We start from the raw sequence: 22765 nt of genomic DNA, 5'->3' as shown, positions 1-22765 counted from the left end.
AGCTCAAACAATGAAAACACCACCCTAAATTTGCCATGTTGGGTATGTGTTGAAAAGGACCCAAGGTTCTGTTTCTCTGTCATGGAAGGGTGTGGATAGAGACGGTAGGAGAAGCCTAGACAGGAAAAGGGGCATAGGTTAGGAATTAGGAGACCTGGGTTCTGTTATACTAACTAGCTAAATTATTTTAGGGACCTGAGTCTCTTCTTTTGTAAGATGGGGTAGTTAGAGTAGATGATGTCTATTCAAGTTTGAAAACTTCTTTGAATCATCTTGTTTGGTTATGCATCAACCTCTGTGTGCACACACATTCTGTCATAGCAAGGGCCCCCAGCCAAGAAGAAGATGAGATAGAATGGTTATGATTCCATAAACTTTAAAGGAGAAAGGTGTTCTCCTTTCTTCCTGTGTTTGGTAGGAATGCTCTTCATGGAACCTGGGATGGCAAGGATAAGACAGAAGCACAAGTGGGAGAAGGGGCAAGACTATATAACAGTCCCCCCACCCTTGTTTTATTGCATCAAGTTTCTAGCTCCTTATAATTGTACCAAAGAATATATTTTATCTTCATATGGTGCATACAATTATATTGTAATATATTATTACAATATATTTGTACTCATCATTATAGCATCTGAATATTAATTTTAGGGTCAATTAAGCTGCCATTATGCTGGATTAACATTATTTAACATTTTGGAGCTATTCTTTCTGTTGAAAATTAATGTATCACTTGGCAGTTGTTTCTTTCAGATTGCTCCTTGGTAATTACATTAAAAGAGCAGTCATCATTATTGTGCCTTAATTTAAAAATTCAATAATTATTATTGTGAATATTCATCTATTTAGCCTTTCTTTCCTGGCTACATAGATGTGGCAATAGTTTTTTTTGTACCTTAATCACCTTTGGTTAAGAGAAAAGCCCAGGAAGGGCAGCTAGGCAATGCAGTGGATAGAGCACTGGCCCTGGATTCAGGAGGACCTGAGTTAAAATCCAGCCTCAGACCCTTGACACTTACTAATAACCCCCTTTGCCTCACCCCCCAAAAAAGAGAAAGAAAAGCCCAAGTTATTGTTACAGCTCAGCTCCTCCTATTCCCTATTGTATCCCTCAACTTCATAGGAGGTAGAAAGGGGTGGGATATTGGGGGAGGGGGAAAGGAGGGAAGGAACATTGCACTCCCAACTTTGGGCATTTTTGGGCATCCAACTTTTGGGCAAGGAAACAGCAACAAAAGGAATAGACAATATGGCAGTGCAGTTGGGTTGGAGGTAGAAGAGGGAGTCTGTTGACTAGCTTTTCCTTGTTGCCCTAGAGCCTAAATCAAGCATCCCAGTAGCTCCATTAATTTAACAGATAAATATTGTAGCAAGGGCAAGCCTCCTTCAGTCTAGAGAAATCTTTGCCACCATATGCTTATTTCAACAGAGGGAAAAATGTATGGAGACATTTCTCATGATTGATTGTCTTCTCAGTCTGTGGTGGGGTTGGAGGAATGGAGGAGGGAAGACAAGTTGGATGTATGAGTCAGAATGTTAGTAAATAAAGTAAGCTAATTGGCAAAGGAAGGTGTCCTTTCGCTTGTTTCTTTTTTGAGGGGGTTCCCCACTTGCTGACATCATCTCTTTCCTCTGCAAAATTGTCCTGAGAGCATCCTTTGAGGCCATTTAGGGAGGACTACTCAGATCTTTCGCCCAACGTGACTGGGAAATATATAAAACAATCATTATAAAGAGAACAAATATACCTGATTACAAGATAGGGAGAGAGTATAATAAGTCTTATACCTTTTTGTTTCAACCTTTTCCACTCTTTTCTGATGTGTGTATGTTTTGGTGCATGTGGTCATATTTAACACTTCCCAAACTCAGAACTGAATCTCTCTTGTTTTTAAAAGTTTGTGCAGATAACAGGGAGACCACAGGGCATAGCATAGATACAGTTGGCCTTGAGGGTCAGGTGACCTGGGTTTGAGTTCTGCCTCAAACCCTCAACTTACCCTGGCTGAGCTTCAGTTCCCTCCTCTGTAAATTGGAAATGTTGACACCTACCTCATGTAGTTGTATTGAAGATCAAATTAGAACAGCTAGTTAAGCTTCAGACTTTACTGGGACTCTTTGGACACCCTGTGTATGTAGAGTGCTTTAGAAACTTTAAAATCCTTTGGAAATCTTACCTGTGATTATTTTATTATGAAATGCCTATTCTGCCTTCACGATGTGGTAAAAATTATTTGTGGTAAAAAATTATTGGAGTTTTAGCTTCATTTGGGAGGGGCCACACCTGGTCCACCCTGAAGTTACGTATGCTACTGAGGTCAGAAGGAGAACTCTCCATAGGCAGTTTTTGAAGGACCTCCCCTTTTGAGGGAGGGAGATTGAACGCTCCCTGAGGGGAGGCGGAGGCACTTCCGGAATGCTAGCTCTCTCTCTGGCTTCTGCCTTTCCTGTGGTGTGAGCAACTGTAGACTTTCCAGGTTTTTGTGAGTGAACACAGAAAACCCTAAATTCCTTTGAATTAGCTTAATTGGAAACGATCTGGGGAATACATAGGCTAAGTTTAGAGTTAAGAGAAGTTCTGTATTTCTTTTTCCTATTTCCTTATCTTTGATTTTTATTAATTTACCTTTGTTGTTTAATTAATTCCCAAGTAATAAAATCTGATTCTTTTGTGAATTAAAGCTGTATGGCTCCTTTCTTATTGGCCTGGGAGAAATATCTAAAAGGGCAGTTCAGAGGAGAGAGAGGGAGCTTTGAACCTAAAGGTCCCTCATATTTACAGGACCCCAATATTTCGGCAAGTCACCCAATTAATGCTCCGTATGTTAAATTTCAGCCCTCACAACATCTTTCTCATCTGACTTAATCTTTCCATTATGTAAATACCACTTTGGTTTAGGTTAGTTCAAATGTGTTTCTTATAAACAGCATATTGTAGGATTCTGTTTTTTAATCCACTCTGCAATTCGCTTCCATTTTATGGGAGAGTTCATCCCATTCATTCACAGCTAAAATTATTAACTGTTTATTTCCCTCCATCTTCTTTTCCCCTTTGTACTCTTTTTTCCCTTCTTTCCCCCTATTCCACTTGACCAGTGTTTTGCTTCTGACTACTGCCTCCCTCAATCTGCCTCCCTTTTATCAGCTGCCCTTCTTTTTCTTGCCCCTTTTTCCCCACTTGTGCCCTCCCTTCTATCAATACCACCTTTTTGCCCATTCCCCCTTTTTTTTTTCCTTAAAGAGTAAGCTAAGTTTCTTTATACAAATGGGAGTGTATTTTGTTTCCTCCCTGAACCAAATCTGATGAGAGTAAGGTCTCAACAACCCCCACCCCTCCCTTCTTTCCCTCTATTGTAATGGGTTCTTTTTGTGCCTCTTCATATGATAAAATTAACCCCATTCTACCTCTCCCTTCCTCTCCTCCTCCTAGTCTTCTTTTATTATGCCCCTTAACTTTCTTGTTGTTGTTGGATTTTGGGGTTTTTTTGCAGGGCAATAGGGGTTAAGTGACTTGCCCAAGGTCACCCAGCTAGTAAGAGTCAAGTGTCTGAGGCTGCATTTGAACTCAGGTACTCCTGAATCCAGGGCCAGTGCTTTATCCACTATGCCACTTAGCTGCCCCCGCCCCTTAACTTTCTTTATATCATCACATCAAAGTTGATTTAATAACAATACCTTTACAGAGATACAGATCTCAAGAGTTAAAAGTATTATCCTCCCTCATATGGACTCAAGAAGTTTATCATTGAACAACCCTTTTCTCCCCCTTGTTTACCTCTTTATATTACTCTAGAGTCTTGTATTTGGAGATCAAATTTTCTGTTCAGTTCTGGTCTTTTTCTCAGGAAGCCTTGGAAGTCCCCTAGTTCATTGAATGTCCATCTTTTCCTCTGAAAGAGAATGATCAGTTTTGCTGGGTAGTTGATCATGGGTTGTAATCAAAGCTCCTTTGCCTTCCTGTATATCACATTCTAAGCCCTGAGATCCTTTAACGTTGAAGCTGCCAGGTCCTGTGCAATCCTGATTGTGGCTCCATGGTATTTAAATGGTTTCTTTCTGGCTGCTTGGAGTATTTTCTCCTTCATCTGATAATTTTGGAGTTCAGCTACAATATTCCTTGAAGTGTTACTTTTGGGGTCTCTTTCAGGAGGTGTTTGTTGGATTCTTTTTTTTTTTTTTTTTTTTTTTTTAGTGAGACAATTGGGGTTAAGTGACTTGCCCAGGGTCACACAGCTAGTAAGTGTTAAGTGTCTGAGGCCGGATTTGAACTCAGGTACTCCTGACTCCAGGGCCGGTGCTCTATCCACTGCGCCACCTAGCCGCCCCATGGTGGATTCTTTCAATGATGATTTTATCCTTTGATTCTACAATTTCAGGGCAGTTCTCCTTAATAATTTCCTGGAATATGGTGTCTAGACTCTTTTCTTGATCATGGCTTTCAGGTAGTCCAATAATTCTCAGATTATCTCTCCTGGATCTATTTTCTAGGTCACTTGTTTTTCCAATGAGGTATTTCACATTTTCTAAAATTTTTTTCAGTCTTTTGATTCTGCTTGTCAGATTTTTGTTGTCTCATGAAGTTATCATCTTCCATCTGCTCAATTTTAATTTTTTTTTTTTGGTGAGGCAATTGGGGTTAAGTGACTTGCCCAGGGTCACACAGCTAGTAAGTGTCAAGCGTCTGAGGCTGGATTTGAACTCAGGTCCTCCTGAATCCAGGGCAGGTGCTCTATCTGCTGTGCCACCTAGCTGCCCCTCAATTTTAATTTTTAAGGCCTTATTTTCCACAGTAAGCTTTTGCACTTCTTTTCCCATTTGGCCAATTTTTTCTTTCATTTGGCCAATTGTATTTTTTAAGGAATTGTTTTCCTCAGTCATTTTTTGTGCTTCTTTTTGCAGTATAACTCTCGTTTCTCTTATTTCTTTTTCCATTTTTCTTCTACCTCTTTTATTTGGTTTTTAAAAGCCTTTTTGAGCTCTTCAAAGAAGGCTTTTTGGTCTTGAGACATGATCATCTTCCCTCTTGAGTCTTCACTTGTGGGTGTTTTGACCAACTCCTCTGTGTTTGAGTTTTGGTTTTCCTTTTCACCATAGAAGTTGTCAATGGTAAGGGTCCTTTTTTGTTTCTTGCTCATGTTGTAGGCTATTTTTAGACTTATCAAGTTGAAGTCTGCTCCTGGGGCACAGGGTTGAGAGTTGCAAGCTTCTTACTGCTCTCAGCTGCCCCACTCTCAGCTGTGTTGAGTTGCAACAGTGTTGAGCTGCCCACTGAGCCAAGCTTTGCTGAGGTGAGCAGCCAGTTGGGACAAGTAGTGCTGAGCTGCCCTCCCCTTTCACCCAGGTGAGACAGACCTTTTCTGAAGTCTTCTAAATTATTTCACATAGCAGGATTTTTTTTCTCTTTTTGTAGGTTCTGTAGTTCCAGAATCTGTTTAGAGGCTTGATTTAATGTTGTTTTTTAGGGAAATACAGGAAAGCTCAGGAAAGTTCCTAGCTTCTCTCTGCCATCTTCGATATTTGGTTTTAATGGTTGTTGTGACTGAAAAAGATAGCTCAGGTTTATAGGTCTATATAGAAGTATGTCATTGGCTGTGCTTATCAAATTGTGATCATAATTTTTCATTCCTTTAATGCAAAGGATCCATCAATTACATGAAGATTTCTGTTGACATTGGACTAGTAAATTTACATCTTCCCTTATGTTAATCAACTGCAAAATTATTCAGCATTACATTTTTAGATTTTTTAACTAATGGGTTCAAAACCCACTGAAACACTAGAAGGTTGTTTTGAGGATCAAATAAGATAATATTCATAAAAGCATTTTGCAAACGGACTATATGAGGTTATTGTTATTATTTGCCAGAGAGCATCCAAAATAAAAGATATTAAATTTGTGCCATAAGGGGGTCAGTTGAAACTACTAGGGATTTTTTAGCTTAAAGACAAGAAGATTTGGGGGGGGGTCATGATAGTTATCAATTAATTTAAAGGCTAAGGAATTCAACTTGTTCTGCTTCACCACTTGAGGTAGGATTAGGAGCGATAGGTGGAAATTGCAAAGAGGTGAGTTGAATAAGCTATTTCAGGAGGTGTTGGGTTCCCTCTTAATGGAAGTTGTTGAGCAAAGGGTGAATTGAAAACTTGTAGTATGTGTTGTAGAGGGAATTGTTGTTCAGATATGATTTGTACCAAATGGTGTCTGGCTTCCTTTCCTAGCCTTAACTCCATATGTGAACCACATTATATATATTGTGCTTTTATCCTTAGTGGAGCATAAGCAACTTTTGTGGGAGAAATGCTCTACTTAATAATGTTATATAAGCAATCTGGATTTACTCTCATATCATTATAATGATGGGAAAGAAAGTTTGGAGAACTGGTCATCCTATTTCCTTTATCCCAACTCTCCATCTTTTTACTTATTATCCTGATGTGCCCTCTCAAGATACTGTATGTTTTCAGGTAGATAGAAACCTTAGTAGGCAGACCACATGCATTTTTCTCTATACAAAGTTATAGATGATAGAATTTTCTTGGTAGTTTTACCTCATGACACAAAGCATGTGGACAAAGAAGGTATAGTCTAACCCTAGATCTTTTGGGTCTTACCTAACATTCTTCTGCTACCTCACCTTTTCTCTTGCTGGAAGATAGTGTACCTTGTTTTGTTTCCATTTCCATAAATCAAGGGCCAAACAGATTAATTAAAAATGGGACTAGTAGCCATGGAGCTAATCTGTATGATTTATTCCTTTTAACCTTAGATTGAAACACTCAATATGGAGTCATTCTACTGGTTTTCAACATCACCAAAATTTATTTTATACACATGGCTCAGAGTCTAGTGCCCCATGAACATCTTTTTAGGATTCAGGGTTAAAAAAAATTGAAAAGCAAAAAATCAGGGGATCCTAGACTTAGAGCTTTAAGGGACCTTGGCAACTACATAAATAAATTCCTTCATTTTCCTGATGATGAAACTGAGACTTAGAGAAATTAAATGATTTGCCTGGGGTGACAGGCCAGATTCCAACTCAGGTTCTCTGATTCTAAAATCAGTCTTCTTTACATTGTGCCACACTGCTTTCTGCAGTTGTTGTTGGACACTTATACTCAAAGCCATCAAGAACATCAATAAGGCTGTAGCTTATAACATATCTATGACTTACCTCAAACTGAGATCTAGGATGGAATACAGGGCTGTTTTTCTATTGAAAACAACACTGGTGGGGGGCAGCTAGGTGGCACAGTGGATAAAGCACCAGCTCTGGATTCAGGAGGACCTGAGTTCAAATCTGGCCTCAGACACTTGACACTTACTAGCTGTGTGACCCTGGGCAAGTCATTTAACCCTCATTGCCCTGCAAAACGAAAAATAAAAAAAAACTAGTACACTTGTGGCACTCCAGGGAAAAACCCAATTGAGGGCCAGGGCTACATGGGTTTAAAAATTATTTAGGCTTTGATTTATGTTTAAGAGAAGATTATAGGATGTTCCACTTATCTACTTATAAAATTAAGGTCAGTTAATAAAACTATAAAATAATTTAAAATTTATTGTAGCTGCTAAGATCCCTAGCTGATCAAAGTGCTGGGAATACAAAGAGAAATGAAGCAGTCCCTGCTCTTAAGAAAGTTATATTTTATCAGTGGAGACACCTTGAGCACACATAAGCAAATACAAAATGTATTTCAAGTAAATTCAAGGTAATTTCAGTTGACAGACTCTGGGAGGCAGTCATGTAGGAGGTGGTGACTGAGCTGAGCTTTGCAGAGATGCATCCCATGTCTGGGTGAGGCAGGGGATGGAATGTCCTATGTGAGGGACAGTGAGTAGGCTGGTTTGGCTGAAAATGGAGAATATGTTGGGAAGAAATGTGTGATCATTGTGATAAGGTATACTGGAGTTCAATTGTAAAGGGCTTTAAATAGCAGAAGAGAGTTTGTATTTTATGCCAGAACAATAAATAGAGATACACTGTAGCTGAAGATATGCTCTCTGAGCAGGAGAGTGACAGTCAGAACCAGACTTCATCCATTTCCTATGTGTGTAGAGGAAGAATGGGGATGCGCAAGGCAAGGAGACAGATTAGGCCTCTGGGATCAGCCAGGTGAGAGGAGATCAGGGACTAGACTCTAGAGTGATGACTGTGAAATAAAAGCTGAGGGAGGCAGACAGTGCCTTTGGAATGTGAAGCATGGTGAGGTTCTAATAGGCCACAGAGGGTTAGAGAATGAATTGGGTTCTGAGCAGGCACCTGAAGGTTGGAGTAAAGGAGGGAGAGAGGGAAGGGTTTATAGTATTACCAAAGATGCAGAGGTAGCCATTCACATGGTCTTCTTGAGAGACTAATATGCTGGAATGAAGCATTCATGCTAGGACAGCAAGTGCTAGTGAAAGTTAGAAAGAGAAATGAAATCCAGACTGTAGTTGGCTTCAAATGCCATATTAAAGAGTTCAGACTTTATTTAGTAGGCAGTGAGGAGATGTACTGAAGGTTTTTGAGCAAGTGAGTTATGTGATTAGTCATATTTTAGGAAGATTTCACTTGGCAGTAAGATGTGGGGAAGAGACTGGAAGCAAGGAGATCAGGTAGGAAATTACTACAGTAATCCAATTCTGAGGTCATAAAGCTCCCAGCTAGACTAGGGCAGGGGCTGTAGGAATAGAAATGAAGGTAAATATGAGAGGTATCTTGTAAAGGAAGAAGTGACAAGAATTGGAAGTTGATTGAATATGAAGGCAATAGAGAAGGGAAGAGTCAAGGATTACAAGATTTCAAGCCTGGTAAGTGGCAATTTTTTTTTTAAGTTTGAGATGAAGGGTTGTTAGTTTTAAGGATGTTGATTTTTAGTGAAAATGGATTATTCAAGTACAAATATCCAGTTGGAAGTTGAAGATATGCTTAAAAAGAAAGGACAGGGCTAAAGAATCATCTACAGGGAGCAGCTAGGTGTTACAGTGGATAAAGCACTGGCCTTGGATTCAGGAAGACCTGAGTTCAAATCCAGCTTCAGACACTTGACACTTAATTAGCTGTGTGACCCTGGGCAAGTCACTTAACCCTCATTGCCTTGCAAAAAAAAAAAAAGAAAAAAACCGCAAAAAAAACAAGAGAATCATCTACAAAGAGATAGCATTTGAATATGGCAGTAGCAGACACCAATATGATTTCTAGCCCAATCTTCCTCGATCCTGAAAAGGAAGAGATGGCAAGAGTTAGGGGACATTCTTGCAGCCATTGCTATCAATTAGAAAGCTTCATAGAGTTAAGTGTAAGAAGTTTGACTTTGGGTTAAGAAAAGAAGTTGTTAGACCCCTTTAATTGAAGTAGTTATTTCCTTTAAAGTAGGTTCTTAGGGGGCAGAGAGGTGGCGCAGTGGATAAAGCACAGGCCCTGGATTCAGGAGGACCTGAGTTCAAATCCAGCCCCAGATACTTGACACTAGCTGTGTGACCCTGGGCAAGTCACTTAGCCCTCATTGCCCCCCAAAATAAAAAATAATAATAAAGTGAGTTCTTAATCTTTTAGATTGTGAGAGACTTCTTCAGACGCCCATCTCAGGAACTGGGATGGAATGCTGTTTGTTTACCTTCTTAGGCTAGACACTGGGTAACTGTGGCCTTTCTCTCCCCTTACCTCCAAGCCTAATCAAAAGGAATATCTGTCTGATTAGGTTTACTTGGGTCAAAAGACTAAGTAACCTTCAAGGTCCAGAAGTAGCTAGGGGTGCATGATGCCACCAGCCTGTATTTTCAGGTGGGAGATTATCTAAATTTCAGGATCCAACTTTGAAAGGTTTACTAAATCTATAAAAAGTAAAGTTATAAAGCAGTCTGAACATCTGTTTTCTTTGGGGGTTAGCAAAATACCAGTGCCTCTCTCTTTTGCTTGGAGCCATGTGACAGATTGGCTTATGCAGAGTAGTAGACTGCTGGTGTAAACTGTGCTCCTCCTCCTTGGGTACCACCCTTCTTGAGAGATGGACCAACTATTGTGGATTATTTCATTTTTCCACCTTCCCCTCCCACTTCTGGGCTGCATTTTGCTTCTTTCATGATCTACTCTCTTACTGATGTTTTTATTCTGCCTCTTTTTCCTTCCCCATTCTCAACTGTTATTTTTTTTGTCACTTCTATTTTTCCTCTTCTCCAGAGGGGGGATTAGACTTGCCCCTGCTTGGCCCCAGAAGGCAGATAGGAGCAATGGGTAATTTTCAAAGAAACAGATTTAGGCTTGATGTAAGGAAAACTATTCCAACAATTAGAGTTGCCTATAGAATGAGCTACCTTACTAGAGACCCTCAAAGGAAGGCTGGATGACCTCTTTTTGGAGTATCATAGAGTATATTCTTGGGCATGGGTACAAATTGGATTTAATGGTCCCTAAGGCCTTGCAAATCAGATTCTATGATCTGCTGTCTTGCTTTTCTGTTTTTCCTCCCATCTACATCTTTATACCTGCAGGGTTCAACTTTTTTCGCTACCACTGACTTATGTGTTCTCTTTCTTTTCTTTCTGGTCTATAAAACAAAACCAATCAGTTTTTTTCTTAAATTAATGAACAAACAAAATGAATCAGTGAATGCATGCGTGAATGTAAAAGCATTTATTAAGCAGCTGCTTTCTACCAACTGCTGGACATTCAAAGATTAAAAAAAAAAAGACAGTCTGGCCTCAAGGAGTTTTCATTCTAATAGGAGACAACAACACATATAGGAGGAATGTGACTAGGAAAGGGAGTTTGCTCTTCTGGTCTAGCATTGAGAGTGAGGCTGATAATGAAATGGCCAGGCTGCATGATTGAATGGGTTGGGAAGTTGTCTTTAATTCCCTGTTTATAGAATTTTTAAGAAGGTTTGCCACGGGACTCTGACAGTAACTAATGAAGATTCTTTAATGTTGGCTTTCTCCAACTCTGCCTGTAACTTTCAGGATTGCAAGATCTTTGCTTCAGTTTTCCAATTTTAACAGTCCCAGTAATTAAGGTGTTAGCATCCTCTGAGCTTCTTTGAGTTAATCAGTGAAAATTTAATTAGCACTTACTATATATAAAACACTGTTCTGTGGCATTATTAATTTTACAATTTTACAAAATACTGTATAGAGACGATTAAGAACCCTATGGGAAATTTAGTAGAAAAATCATTTTGACAAATAAAGGGAGGGAAAAAGAGTTGGGCCTAGGTTTGACATATATGAGTAATAAGGGAAGAGAGGAAAGACTGGGAAAGAGGAGAAAAGATTGGGGGGAAATGATAAGAAAAATGATTAGAAAACCATAAAAACGTGTCAAAAGTGGCTTTGCTGTGTCAAGCTTTTACAAATACTGAGAAACAGCTTTTCTTATGTAAACTTTGACTTTAATGAGATTCATGCTTTAATGAGATAAATGCTCTTGCTGGCTATTTATACAACTTGTTTTTTCATCAAAATTAATTTTTATGACTATGAATGATAAAGAAGTGAATATGAGCAATTGAATTGGACTTTCTGAAGTACTAAAGACACTCTCCAAAAGACTCTGTGGTTGGTTTTTTTGTGGCGGGTTTTTTTTTTTTTGGTATTTTATTTTTTCACCAATTACATTTAAAGGCAATTTTTAACATTCAGTTTTGTTTTAATTTCGAGTTCCAAATTCTCTCCCTCCCTTCTTCCCCTCTTTCCCTGAGATAATAAGCATAAGCAATATGATATAGCTTATACATGTGTAATCATATAAAACATTTCCATATTGGTCATTTTGTAGAAGAAAACTAGAAGCAAAAAAGGGAAGAAAGTGAAAAATAGTATGCTTTGGTCTGTATTCATATTCCATCAGTTCTTTTTCTGGAGGTGGATAGCATTTTTCTGAGAGTATTTTTAAAATAGCACCCATTGGTGGATAAGATCACTGCTACCCTTCATCTACTCAAGGCAGATCTGGTGGTTTGGTTTTATCTTTACCTATTAGCTGCTGCTATGCTCAAAAACTTGGTTGGAAAGATTTAGTTTATCATTTTGTTGAATTAAAGACTTTATAGAATCTTACAATTTTAGAAGTAGATTAGTAGTTTCCAGTTATGTCCAACTCTTCATTACCCCATTGGGTTTTTCTTGGCAAAGATACTGGAGTAGTTTGTCATTTTCTTCTCCATCTCCTTTTACAACTGAGGAAACTGGGGCAAACAGGGTTAAGTGACTTGCCCAGGGTCACACAACTAGTTAGTGTCTCAGACCAGATTGAAATTCAGGAGGATTGAGTCTGACTCCAGGCTTGGGTTTCTGTCCACGGTGCCACCTAGTGGCTAATTTTAGGACTAAAGGGGATTTAATGGCCCATTTGTTATCTTAAAGTCCTTTCTAGTTCTCCAGTTCTGATTCTAAACCTCTCATTTTCCTGTTAATGAGGTTCCAAAGTTTCTGACTTGCTTATGAGTGCAAAGTCAGGCCGTAATCAAGGCCTTTTGATTGCTTGTATAGCATTGGTTTTTTTCTGCTACTCCATGCTACTTCTTGCATCAACACCAATTTGGGAGATCCATTAAGCCCTAAATTTATATGTGATGAATAAAATCTCAATACTCATTTCTGAATGTTTTTCATCACTAGTATTCTTGTTTGTTTGTTTGTTTGTTTGAGAGGCAATGGGGGTTAAGTGACTTGCCCGGGGTCACACAGCTAGTAAGTGTTAAGTGTCTGAGTCCAGCTTTGAACTTGGGTCCTGAATCCAGGGCCAGTGCTTTATCCACTGCATCACCTAGCTGCCCCCATCACTAGTATTCTTAATTGGGAATCTTTCTACAGATCCTCCATTCATCTGAAAGTGTTTTTCTTATTGTTTTCCAAGTCTCTTAAGAATGATGAGGAACTCCCACATTTCCAAGATCAGGAAAAGTTATTATTTCTAGATACACCATATAGAGATTGAACTTTCTAAATTGGGAAATGGTGAATTGATAGTCAGATGCTTCTATCCTTTATTTCTTGGCATCATTACTTTTTAAAAAATTAATGATGAAACTTTAATTTGTATTGAAAAATACAGTTTTGAAGCTCTAATTGCATATGGCTATAGTTTTAATTGTACGATTTCTTTTGCTTTTTAGGTCTAACCCAAAAGCAGCCCTTCCACCAGTATTTCAGGTGCATCTTTCAAGAAGTTCTCCTAAAGATATAAATGGTATGCTTTACTATATATTTCCTCTTGATGCCCCTTAACTATGTTCCACCAATTAGGCCAAAGTTACTTAGCCATCCCTCTGGAAAGGAGCACTTTCTCCTTTTAACCTTGTCCTGATACCCTATAGATGCATCTCTTCCCTCTCTGTAGTTGCAGAGTACCCATATAGTGGCCTAGTTAAAGTAATGGTTAAGAAGGACTAGAGAAGAAATCTTTGTATGACTACATTGATAGCATGCAAATATATTTTTGGTTCTCCATTCTACTTTAAATCTAAGATTTTTTTTAATTGCTGCTTTAGATATGACATATACTGAACAAATAGAGGTAATGTTGTTATATATTATAATAAACTTTTTTTTTTCTGGCCGGGCAATGAGGGTTAAGTGACTTGCCCAAAGACACACAGCTAGTAAGTGTCAAGTGTCTGAGGCCGGATTTGAACTAGGGTCCTCCTGAATCCAGGGCCAGTGCTTTATCCACTGCGCCACCTAGCTGCCCCTATAATAAACTTTTTAATGAGATCACATCACTAGTTTGTTTTTCAGTTGGCTCACAAAATGTGATTTGACTTACGTATGTTTGTTTTGCATTCTCATATTTCAGAAATATATTTTGTCAGTAGAGCCTTATTAGAATAATGTATTAGTCTATTAATTTTCAGATTGTTTTGTCAATTGAAGTTCTGTGGGAGAAAAATTCATAGTGGCAGATTTTTCATCTATAAATCATTCAATTTCAGGCAGGAATTGGAAGATGTTTTTAAAGAAATTCAGTTATTACACAAGAACCCATATGTCATTAATTTGGATAGGTTTTTTTGGAAATTTAACTTTAATTAGATTGTGTTTAGTTTACAATTGCAATGTCTGAAGAAATTTGGAAAATATTTTACAACTCTTAAAATATTAAAACAGGTTACTCCAGTTTTGTACTCATATCTTCTCAGTATATAACGCAGTCCATCTCTTTTTAGGTAAGCAGATTAACTTAGGCAAGTTAAATAGCTTCTAGTGAAAAAGAAGAGTATCCAGGTTTGCTTAAAAAATATACATACATATGTATGTATATGTGTTTATGTGTGTGTATGTGTGTTATATCTATATAAAATATAGTCTTGCAAATTTTCAATTATGTAAAATGTAAGTGAACAATATGCATTTAGTAAATGGAATAGTATTATGGAATAATGGCTGGCTAAAACCAAGAGGAGAAAGTGACTCATTCATAGAATTAATGTATTTAAAGGTCAATACAGCTTTTAGAATTGAATAACAGTGTGAAAAGATGTAATTCAGTCCAGAAGTGACCAGAGGATCCTGAGCCAGATCTTTGGTTCAGAATCTCTCTGGGAAATTCCTGTCAGGTTTACTACTAAAATTGTCTAGCAAGGTAGTCTGTGAACTCTCAGGAGGAAAGCCTTGAGTTGTGAACCTCAAGCTTCTGGAACTCCCTGGATTCTTCCCGTCCTTGTCTAGGATTCTCTTCAAATAATCCCATGCCTGAACTGCCATCTAGAGTACTCAAGAAAGGGGATAATGGGACCTTTTTGGTGTAGGAGAGTCCTGGATTTGGAATCAAAAGCTTTGGGGTCCTAGGCCTGTCTCTGTCCCCGATTAGCTGTCTGGTTTTGGCTGCTTAAGGGCTCAATTTCCTTTCTGAGAAGATGGGCATAATAATACTTTGCTAACCACCTCTCACAAAATTGTTGTGAGGATAATGTAAGGTAATAGAGATGAAAGTACTACTCATAAATTACTATATAGATGTAAACTTTTATTGTCATTTACTATAGACTGATCACTTCTTTGGACTTGTTTTCAAAAATGATTTGGTCATTCTCCTTCCTAAAGGGGAAAATTGAACAAGTTTTACAGACTGGGCAAGTAATTCTTAAAAATAAAGCATTTAAGGGGCAGCTAGGTGGCGTAGTGGATAAAGCACTGACCTTGGATTCAGGAGGACCTGAGTTCAAATCCAGCCTCAGACACTTGACACTTAACTAGCTGTGTGACCCTGGGCAAATCACTTAACCCTCATTGCCCTGCAAAAAAATAAAGTAATAATAATAAAGTATTTAAAAGTTTTAACATCCATAAAATTTGTGGGTTAGAACATGTGTCATTAAAACACTTTTTGGACTGGATGTAGAAAGCTTGTTTTTGATTAATTTTATTAATTCTTCCATAGCAATGCTGATAGCATTGCTTCCAAATAAATTGAAGCAAATGTTAATTATTTTTTGGATAACACCTATGTGGCTACTAGACCCCCTCCAACCTGTTTGACTGATGTGGAGGTGAAATGAGCTTACTCCCCTCCTTTGCCACTTAACCTGTCTGCCTCCCATATTCAGCCTTATCAGACCTACAAGCCCCTGTTTGTTTCCAGAAATAGTAGACCAGTGAGTACTAGTGAACAGAAAAGGCTGTAGATGGATGAGTGATACAGTAGAAAGACTGGGTTTTAGTATCAGAAGAGCTAGTCTCAAATACTGGGTCTGCAACTTAATGTTACCTATATGATTTGGGGCAAGTTACTGAACCTCTCTGGACCTCAGTTTCATCATCCATAAAATGAGGATGTTAGATCATGTGATCTTTGAGTTTCCTTCCAGCTATAATCCTGGTCCTAGGTAAGGTACTGGTTAATGAAATGCTTTTTCCTTCATCTTTATACAAAATACTGAGTGTTTTGGTTAATTCTTTCAATCTTTTGCCTTGAAGATAATTTAAATGAGACTATTCAGAAAACAAACATCATGCCTCCTGTATCTAACACTTATAAAATGGATGAGGTTCAGATGCGAATTAAGGAGATATTAAACAAGCATAACAATGGCATTTGGGTATCAAAGCTTCCACAGTTTTACAAAGACCTCTATAAAGAAGAACTTAACCAAGGAGTTTTTCAACAGTTTGAACACTGGCCTCATATTTGCACGGTAGGTTTTCTTCTTTTTTTACCTCATCTCCCCAAGTAAAATGTTATAGTAATGATACTTTGTCAGCCATATCAGCTTTTATCCAAGATGTGCAAAGCATTTTATAGACATTGTCTCAGTTTTGGCATATCTGAAGTTAATAAATAGCAAACATTATCACAGTATGGTGGATCGAGGAACATGAATGTGCAGAAACTAATAATGATAGCCATTTTTGAAAATCTCTGTCAACTTTCTTTAAATTAAATTGTATTTTTTTAATCAGCAAAAGTTCTCATTTTCTTCAAGTCATCCCCTACCCACCCAGTTAAGAAAGAAAATCTTTCCAGTTTTCTTTTACTTGTCTTTAGCATGTTGTTGTCAGTGTACAAACTGTTCTCTTAGTTCTATCTCATTCTTCACTCCGTGACCTATACCTCTATTTGGATGTGAGTAACATATTTCATCATTACTCCTCTAGAATCATAGCTGGAATTTGCACTAATGAGAGGTCCTGATTCTTTCAGAGTTGTTTTTCTTTACCATGTTGCTATCATTGTATAAATTGTTTTTCTGGTTTTCTTCACTCTGCATCAGTGCATATAAGTCTTTCCAAGTTTCTTGGAATCATCCCCTTCATCATTTTTTAACAGCACAATAGTATTCTATTTCATTTATATACCATAATTTCTTCAACCATTCCCCAATTGATAGGCACCTTCTGTTTCCAATTTTTTGCCACCACAAGAAGAGGAACTGCAAATATTTTTGTCCATCCTTCCTTAAAGTTTGTTTTAAGACTAATCCCTCAATCTATGATCCCTCCCATTTCCCCTCCTCCAAGTGTCTGCTGCTCCACCCACTCCTTGTTTGCATACGCTTTTTTTTTTTTTTTTTTTTTTTGGTGAGGCAGTTGGGATTAAGTGACTTGCCCAGGGTCACACAGCTAGTAAGTGTCAAGTGCCCGAGGCTGGATTTGAACTCAGGTCCTCCTGAATCCAGGGCCAATGCTCTATCCACTGGGCCACCTAGCTGCCCATTTGCATAGACTTTTACTCTCATACCCATTGTGTAAGGTGATTATTTCTAACCTTCCTCTCCCTCCCTTAGTTTCTTCTTTGTCTGCTACTTTTTTCTTTTTTCTTACAAGATCATCAAAACAAAACCACTCCAAGGTCTTTTGTTTGAATAGATTCCCTATTTGACTCATGGTGATGACAGGATTCATATATCATCTCCCCATATTAGAATATAAACAGCATATGCTTCTTTAGTTCTTTATGGTTATTCACTCATATTTTCCTTTAAAACAAACATTTGTGTTTGTATTTCACAGTTTCTACATAGCTCTGGTATTTTTATCAAGAATGCTTACAATAAAAAAAATTTTTAATTAAATTAAATTTTTAAAATTTTAAAAAGAATGCTTACAACTCCTCTCTTTCATTAAAGATGTTTTTCCCCCCGTAGGATTATAATCAGTTTTGCTTAGTAAGTTATTCGTGGCAGTAAGGCTGTATCCTTTGCCTTCTGGAATATTGTATTCCAAGGTCTTTGTTCTTTTATGATGATAGTTGCTAAATTGCATGTGATTCTGACTATCTCCTCAGTGCTTGATTTTTTTTTTTTCTGGCTGCTTGCAGTATTTTTTTCTCTTACTTGGAAGCTCTAGATTTTGGCTATGATGTTCCTGGGGGTTTCCTTCAGGAGGTAACGTGAGTTTTCCCATTTTTTATTTTGCTCTCAGGTTCTAAAAGATTGGGGCAGTTTTATAATTTTGGCGGGGGGGGAGGGTTGTTGTTTTTTGTTTGGTTTGTTTGGTTTTGTGGGGCAGTGAGGGTTAAGTGACTTGCCCAGGGTCACACAGCTAGTAAGCATCAAGTGTCTGAAGTTGGATTTGAACTCAGGTCCTCCTGAATCCATGGCTGGTGCTTTATCAACTGCGCCACCTAGCTGCCCCCCTCCAGTTTTAGATTTTTTTTTTTTAATATGACTACTAGGTTCTTTTTTTTAGTCATAGTTCTCAAGTAATCCAATGATTCTTAAATTATCTCTCAATCTCTTTTCCAGATAAGGTTTTGTTTTGTTTTGCTATGTGATGTACCTTACATTTTCTTTTAATTTTTTTCAACCTTTTGACTTAAAAAAACCAAAACCATTGTTTCATTGTCTGCTAATGGAGTCATTAGCTTCTGTTCCATCCATTCTAATTTTCAGGGTGTATGTTACTTAGCCAAAGTTTTGTACCTCTTGTGCTGAGCTATTAATTCCCTTTCCAATTCTTGCTTCCAAAGCTCTCATTTCTTTTCAATATTTTTCCCCCTCTAGCTCTCTCACTCCTTTATAAAACATTTTAAAACTTTTTTTTAAACTGACTTCATCTTGTCCAGGAATTCTAGTTGAATTTATAACCAAGCTGTGTTTTTCTCTGGTGATGAAACAAGTCTTTTGGGAATAAATTATCCTTATTTATAACAGTGCTTTAGATGGATTTTTTAAAAGGTATTTGGTTTTCCCTTATGCTGCTAAATAAATTTGCTTTCCCTTCATAGTCCATCTGTGTGTAAGTCTCACCAATAAATAATTTACTTTGGCTCTTAGAGATAAAAGAATGACTAGAAAGACACAAATCAATTATTAAGCAACTATAAATATGCCAATTGAATCAACTGAGTTGAATAATTTCTCACCATGACTTAGATGTGAATTGATTTGAGTTGTCGCCTAATGTGAAATCCAGAGGATGGTATTTTTTATTTATTTATTTATTTATTTTTTTAGTGAGGCAATTGGGGTTAAGTGACTTGCCCAGGGTCACACAGCTAGTAAGTGTGTGTTAAGTGTCTGAGGCCGGATTTGAACTCAGGTACTCCTGACTCCAGGGCAGGTGCTCTATCCACTGCACCACCTAGCTGCCCCAGAGGGTGGTATTAAGTGACATTTACTGTCACTTTGGTATAGCTTTTAATAACACTGCCTATCCCCTCAAATTCGTTCCAGGCTCCAGGGGCAACATGTCTGCTGCAATTTTCTGGGAATGGATGAACTCATTTTCATATCTTTCATATCCCAGCTTGTTTCTTCTTTTGGTGTGAGGTTTAAAATCCAGAGAAATGAATTACAGTATATCTTTAATGAGTTTGTATAAACTTTTAAAAATTAAAATATACATGTGGTGGCAAAGAACTGGAAATTATAGGAATGCCTATCAATTGGGGAATGGCAGAACAAATTGTGGTGCATGTTCATGATGGAATATTGTTCTGCTATAAGAAATGATGATTTTAGAAAAGCATGTAGATACCTGCCTCAGGCACTTGCTAGCTGTATGAACTGGGCAAGTGACTTAACTTCTGTTTGCCTCAGCTTTTTCATCTGTAAAATGGGGATAATAAGTAATCTTGGTTTCACTTGGCTCATTCTTCATCATTTCATACAAATTGTGTCATGCTTCTCTGAATTCTTCGTATTAATTGTTTATAATGTTTAATACAATATTCCATTGTATTCATGCACCACAGTTTAGCCATTTCACAATTGATGGGACACCCTGTTATTTCTAGTTCATTGAAATCCTGTGAAGTACTTCAGTAAATATTTTGGTGCACATGACTCTTTAAAAACTCAGGATCAAAGATCATCGAAATTTTAGTTCCTTTCACTTTTTAAGCATAATTCTAAATTGCTTTCCATAATGGTTGGATCAATTTATAGTTCCACCAGTAGCACATTAGTGTTCCTGTCTTCCCATAGCCCTTCAACATTTGACTATTTCTAAATTTGTCATTTTTGTCAACGCATTTCAATTTACATTTCTCTTACTGACTGGAACAGTCTTTCATGTGGTTGTTAATAGTTTGTAACTCAAAAAAATATTTTAAAAATAGTTTGTGACTCTTCTTTTGGAACTGTTTGTTCATTTGTTTGACCACTTATCTACTGAGGCTTAAGGTATCAAATATTTGTACCATAGTGACATCTATTGAGCTTTGACCCTGAAGTTGGAAGGACCTACATTCAGATCTCACCTCAGAAATTTACTAGCTGTGTGACCCTGGGGAAGTCACTTACCCCCAATTGCCTTAAAAACCCGGGGCCATCTCCAATCATCCTGATATATATCTTGCCACTGGACCCAGATACTTCTGGAGGAGACAGTGAGGTTGGTGACCTTGTACTGCCCTCCCAGACTTAAATTCAATTAAGTGCAAGTTATGACATCGTTCCAATGTCATGGTCCTCTTCGAGAACGAAGGACAAACATTTGTTCCATAATACCATAAGCCCCAATTGATAAGTATTATGGTATCATCTATGGTATCATGTATTTATTCCATGGGGACACCTAGGTGGTACAGGAGATAGAGCACTGGGCCTGGAGTCAGGAAGACTCATGTTTCTGAGTTAAATCTGGCCTCAGACAATTACTACTTGGTTGACCATGGGTAAGTCACCTAACTCTGTTTGCCTCAATTCCCTCATCTGTAAAATGAGCTGGAGAAGGAAATGGTAAACTACTCCAGTATCTCTGCCAAGAAAATCCCAAATGGGGTCACAAAGAGTCAGACGTGATTGAAAAACAACTGAACAATTTGTTTCACACACACACACACACACACACACACGCACACACGCACACACACACGCACACACACATTCAGACCTGTGTCTGAGACATTGGATGAAAAATTTTTTCCAAAGCAGTAATTGTGTTCTTATTTAAAGCAGCTACATTCACTAATTTTGTTCAGCCAAAACTTTTAATTTCACATAACTGAAGTTATCTATTTTATCTTTTGTGTTCTCCTTTATATTTTAAGTCTGGAAGTGCTGGTCCCCCTTCATTCCTACTTCTTTTTTCATTTTTTCCTTGGGAATTCTAGACCTCATAAGGTGTAGATGATTTTTAAAATGAGTATTTCCTAACCTTTTTGACCTTCTGAGAATTGTATTGTGTTTTATGTACCAATAAGAATACAGTGATGCGTGAGAACCAATGAGGCCTTGATTGCTTATCTCTTTTTAGGTGGTATTTTTAATACTCTTGGTTCAATGTCCCCATGGGAATACATTTGTAGATTATTTGGATGATCCTGAGAACATTTATAGATGAAACGGGGGAGGACAACGAATAGATTTGAAATGGAGTGGATCTGCAAATGTTGATGTATAGCAATTTATTTTCGTAAGTGATAGTAGTGGAACAACCACTTGTAACCATTACCCTCAATAACTAGTGTCATGTATAAAGAAATGACAACAGTGGTACCTAAAATGAAGTCAAGAAGAGAGCATTTCCTTGATCCTTTGCTCTTAACATTTTTAAGTTTTATTCCGGTTTCTTTGGAAAAGATGGCATTGGCATTGTCAAAATTGTGCAGGTGACGGGGGCAGCTAGGTGGTGCAGTGGATGAAGCACCGGCCCTGGATTCAGGAGGACCTAAGTTCAAATCCAACCCCAGACACCCGACACTTACTAGCTGTGTGACCTTGGGCAAGTCACTCAACCCTCATTTCCTTGCCAAAACAAACAAAATTTTTAATTAAAATTGTGCAGGTGATTTGGTAGAAAATTTGGTAGGAATAGTTTATGTCTCATGAGAGTTTTCAGAAAGCTATTGATAGGTCAGAAAAATGAATCAGGTCTAGTAAGATGAAATTTAATAGGAAAAAATGTAACGTACTAAACTATAAGTTCCAAAAATTCATTTTGCTAGTACAGGATTTGAGTGGCATGTCTAGACAGCAGTGCTAGTGGAGAAGAGCAGGGTGTCTTGGTGAATAGTTACTTCATATGGATCGGTGTATTTACAAGGCAGCCACCCAATCAAAAGCGCTCTGGGTTGCATGCTGCATTAGAGAGCCAGGCACAGTTACAAAGACCCATGTTCAAGTCTAGCCTTTTTGTCTTTGTGTCCCCAGCACTAAGTGCAGTGCCTGACACCCAGTGGATATTTAATAAAGGATTGCTGATTGGCTGATTGATACAAGACAAAAAAATTATTCTCACAATGATCATTTTAATTGAAGGCTTGACATAGATAGTAAGGTTCTCCAGGTACTTGCTCCTGTTTTGTAGATACATTGTGCTGGTTACCTCAAATGCTGGCATACTCCAAGATACATGGTTGCATGGGTTAGCCTGGCCATCCATACTAGAAAACCAAAGTGGATGAACACATCCATATCCCAATTACAGCCTGCACCAGGATCACTGGATTAACCTGTTAGTATAGATCTTTAACAAGTTTTGCAAATAGAAAATTAATTTGGCCATATTTAGTGATTGGGCTGGATCATATTTGAGAAATTGTCCCATGCTTTGCTCTTCCTGTTTATGGTAGCATCATGGAATACCACAGTCTTTTGTTTTGTTTTGTTTTGTTTTGCAGGGCAATGAGGGTTAAGTGACTTGCCCAGAGTCACATAGCTAGTAAGTGTCAAGTGTCTGAGGCTGGATTTGAACTCAGGTCCTCCTGAATCTAGGACCGGTTCTTTATCCACTGCACAACCTAGCTGTCCCCGGAATACCACAGTCTTGAAAGAAATAGAGATTGTCAGTGCCTCAAAAGAGAGTAAAGAGACATGTGGCTATGACTAGGTTGCACATGAAGTAGTATAAAAGATAGTAGCAGAGGGCATTATGCCTAGAAAAGCAAGGGATGATAGTTGGATT

At 38.0% G+C, this 22765-nt stretch overlaps 1 protein-coding gene across 4 annotated transcripts in view; it reads left to right on the top strand.

Moving 5' to 3' along the window:
* TDRD7 (tudor domain containing 7) overlaps positions 1–22765 on the top strand; it is a 112092-nt gene that overhangs the window by 34048 nt on the left and 55279 nt on the right. For all 4 annotated transcript variants that reach the window (XM_043996678.1, XM_043997338.1, XM_043998039.1 and 1 more), the window contains 2 exons: positions 13093–13166; positions 15893–16110. In XM_043996678.1, the coding sequence (XP_043852613.1) occupies positions 13093–13166; positions 15893–16110 (292 nt within the window). The remainder of the gene's footprint in view (positions 1–13092; positions 13167–15892; positions 16111–22765) is intronic.

The sequence above is a fragment of the Dromiciops gliroides genome, chromosome 1 (assembly GCF_019393635.1).
Source record: "Dromiciops gliroides isolate mDroGli1 chromosome 1, mDroGli1.pri, whole genome shotgun sequence".
Lineage (NCBI taxonomy): Eukaryota > Metazoa > Chordata > Mammalia > Microbiotheria > Microbiotheriidae > Dromiciops > Dromiciops gliroides.
The sequence above is the reverse complement of the archived record's forward strand: the minus strand, read 5'-3'. Positions and strand labels throughout refer to the sequence as shown.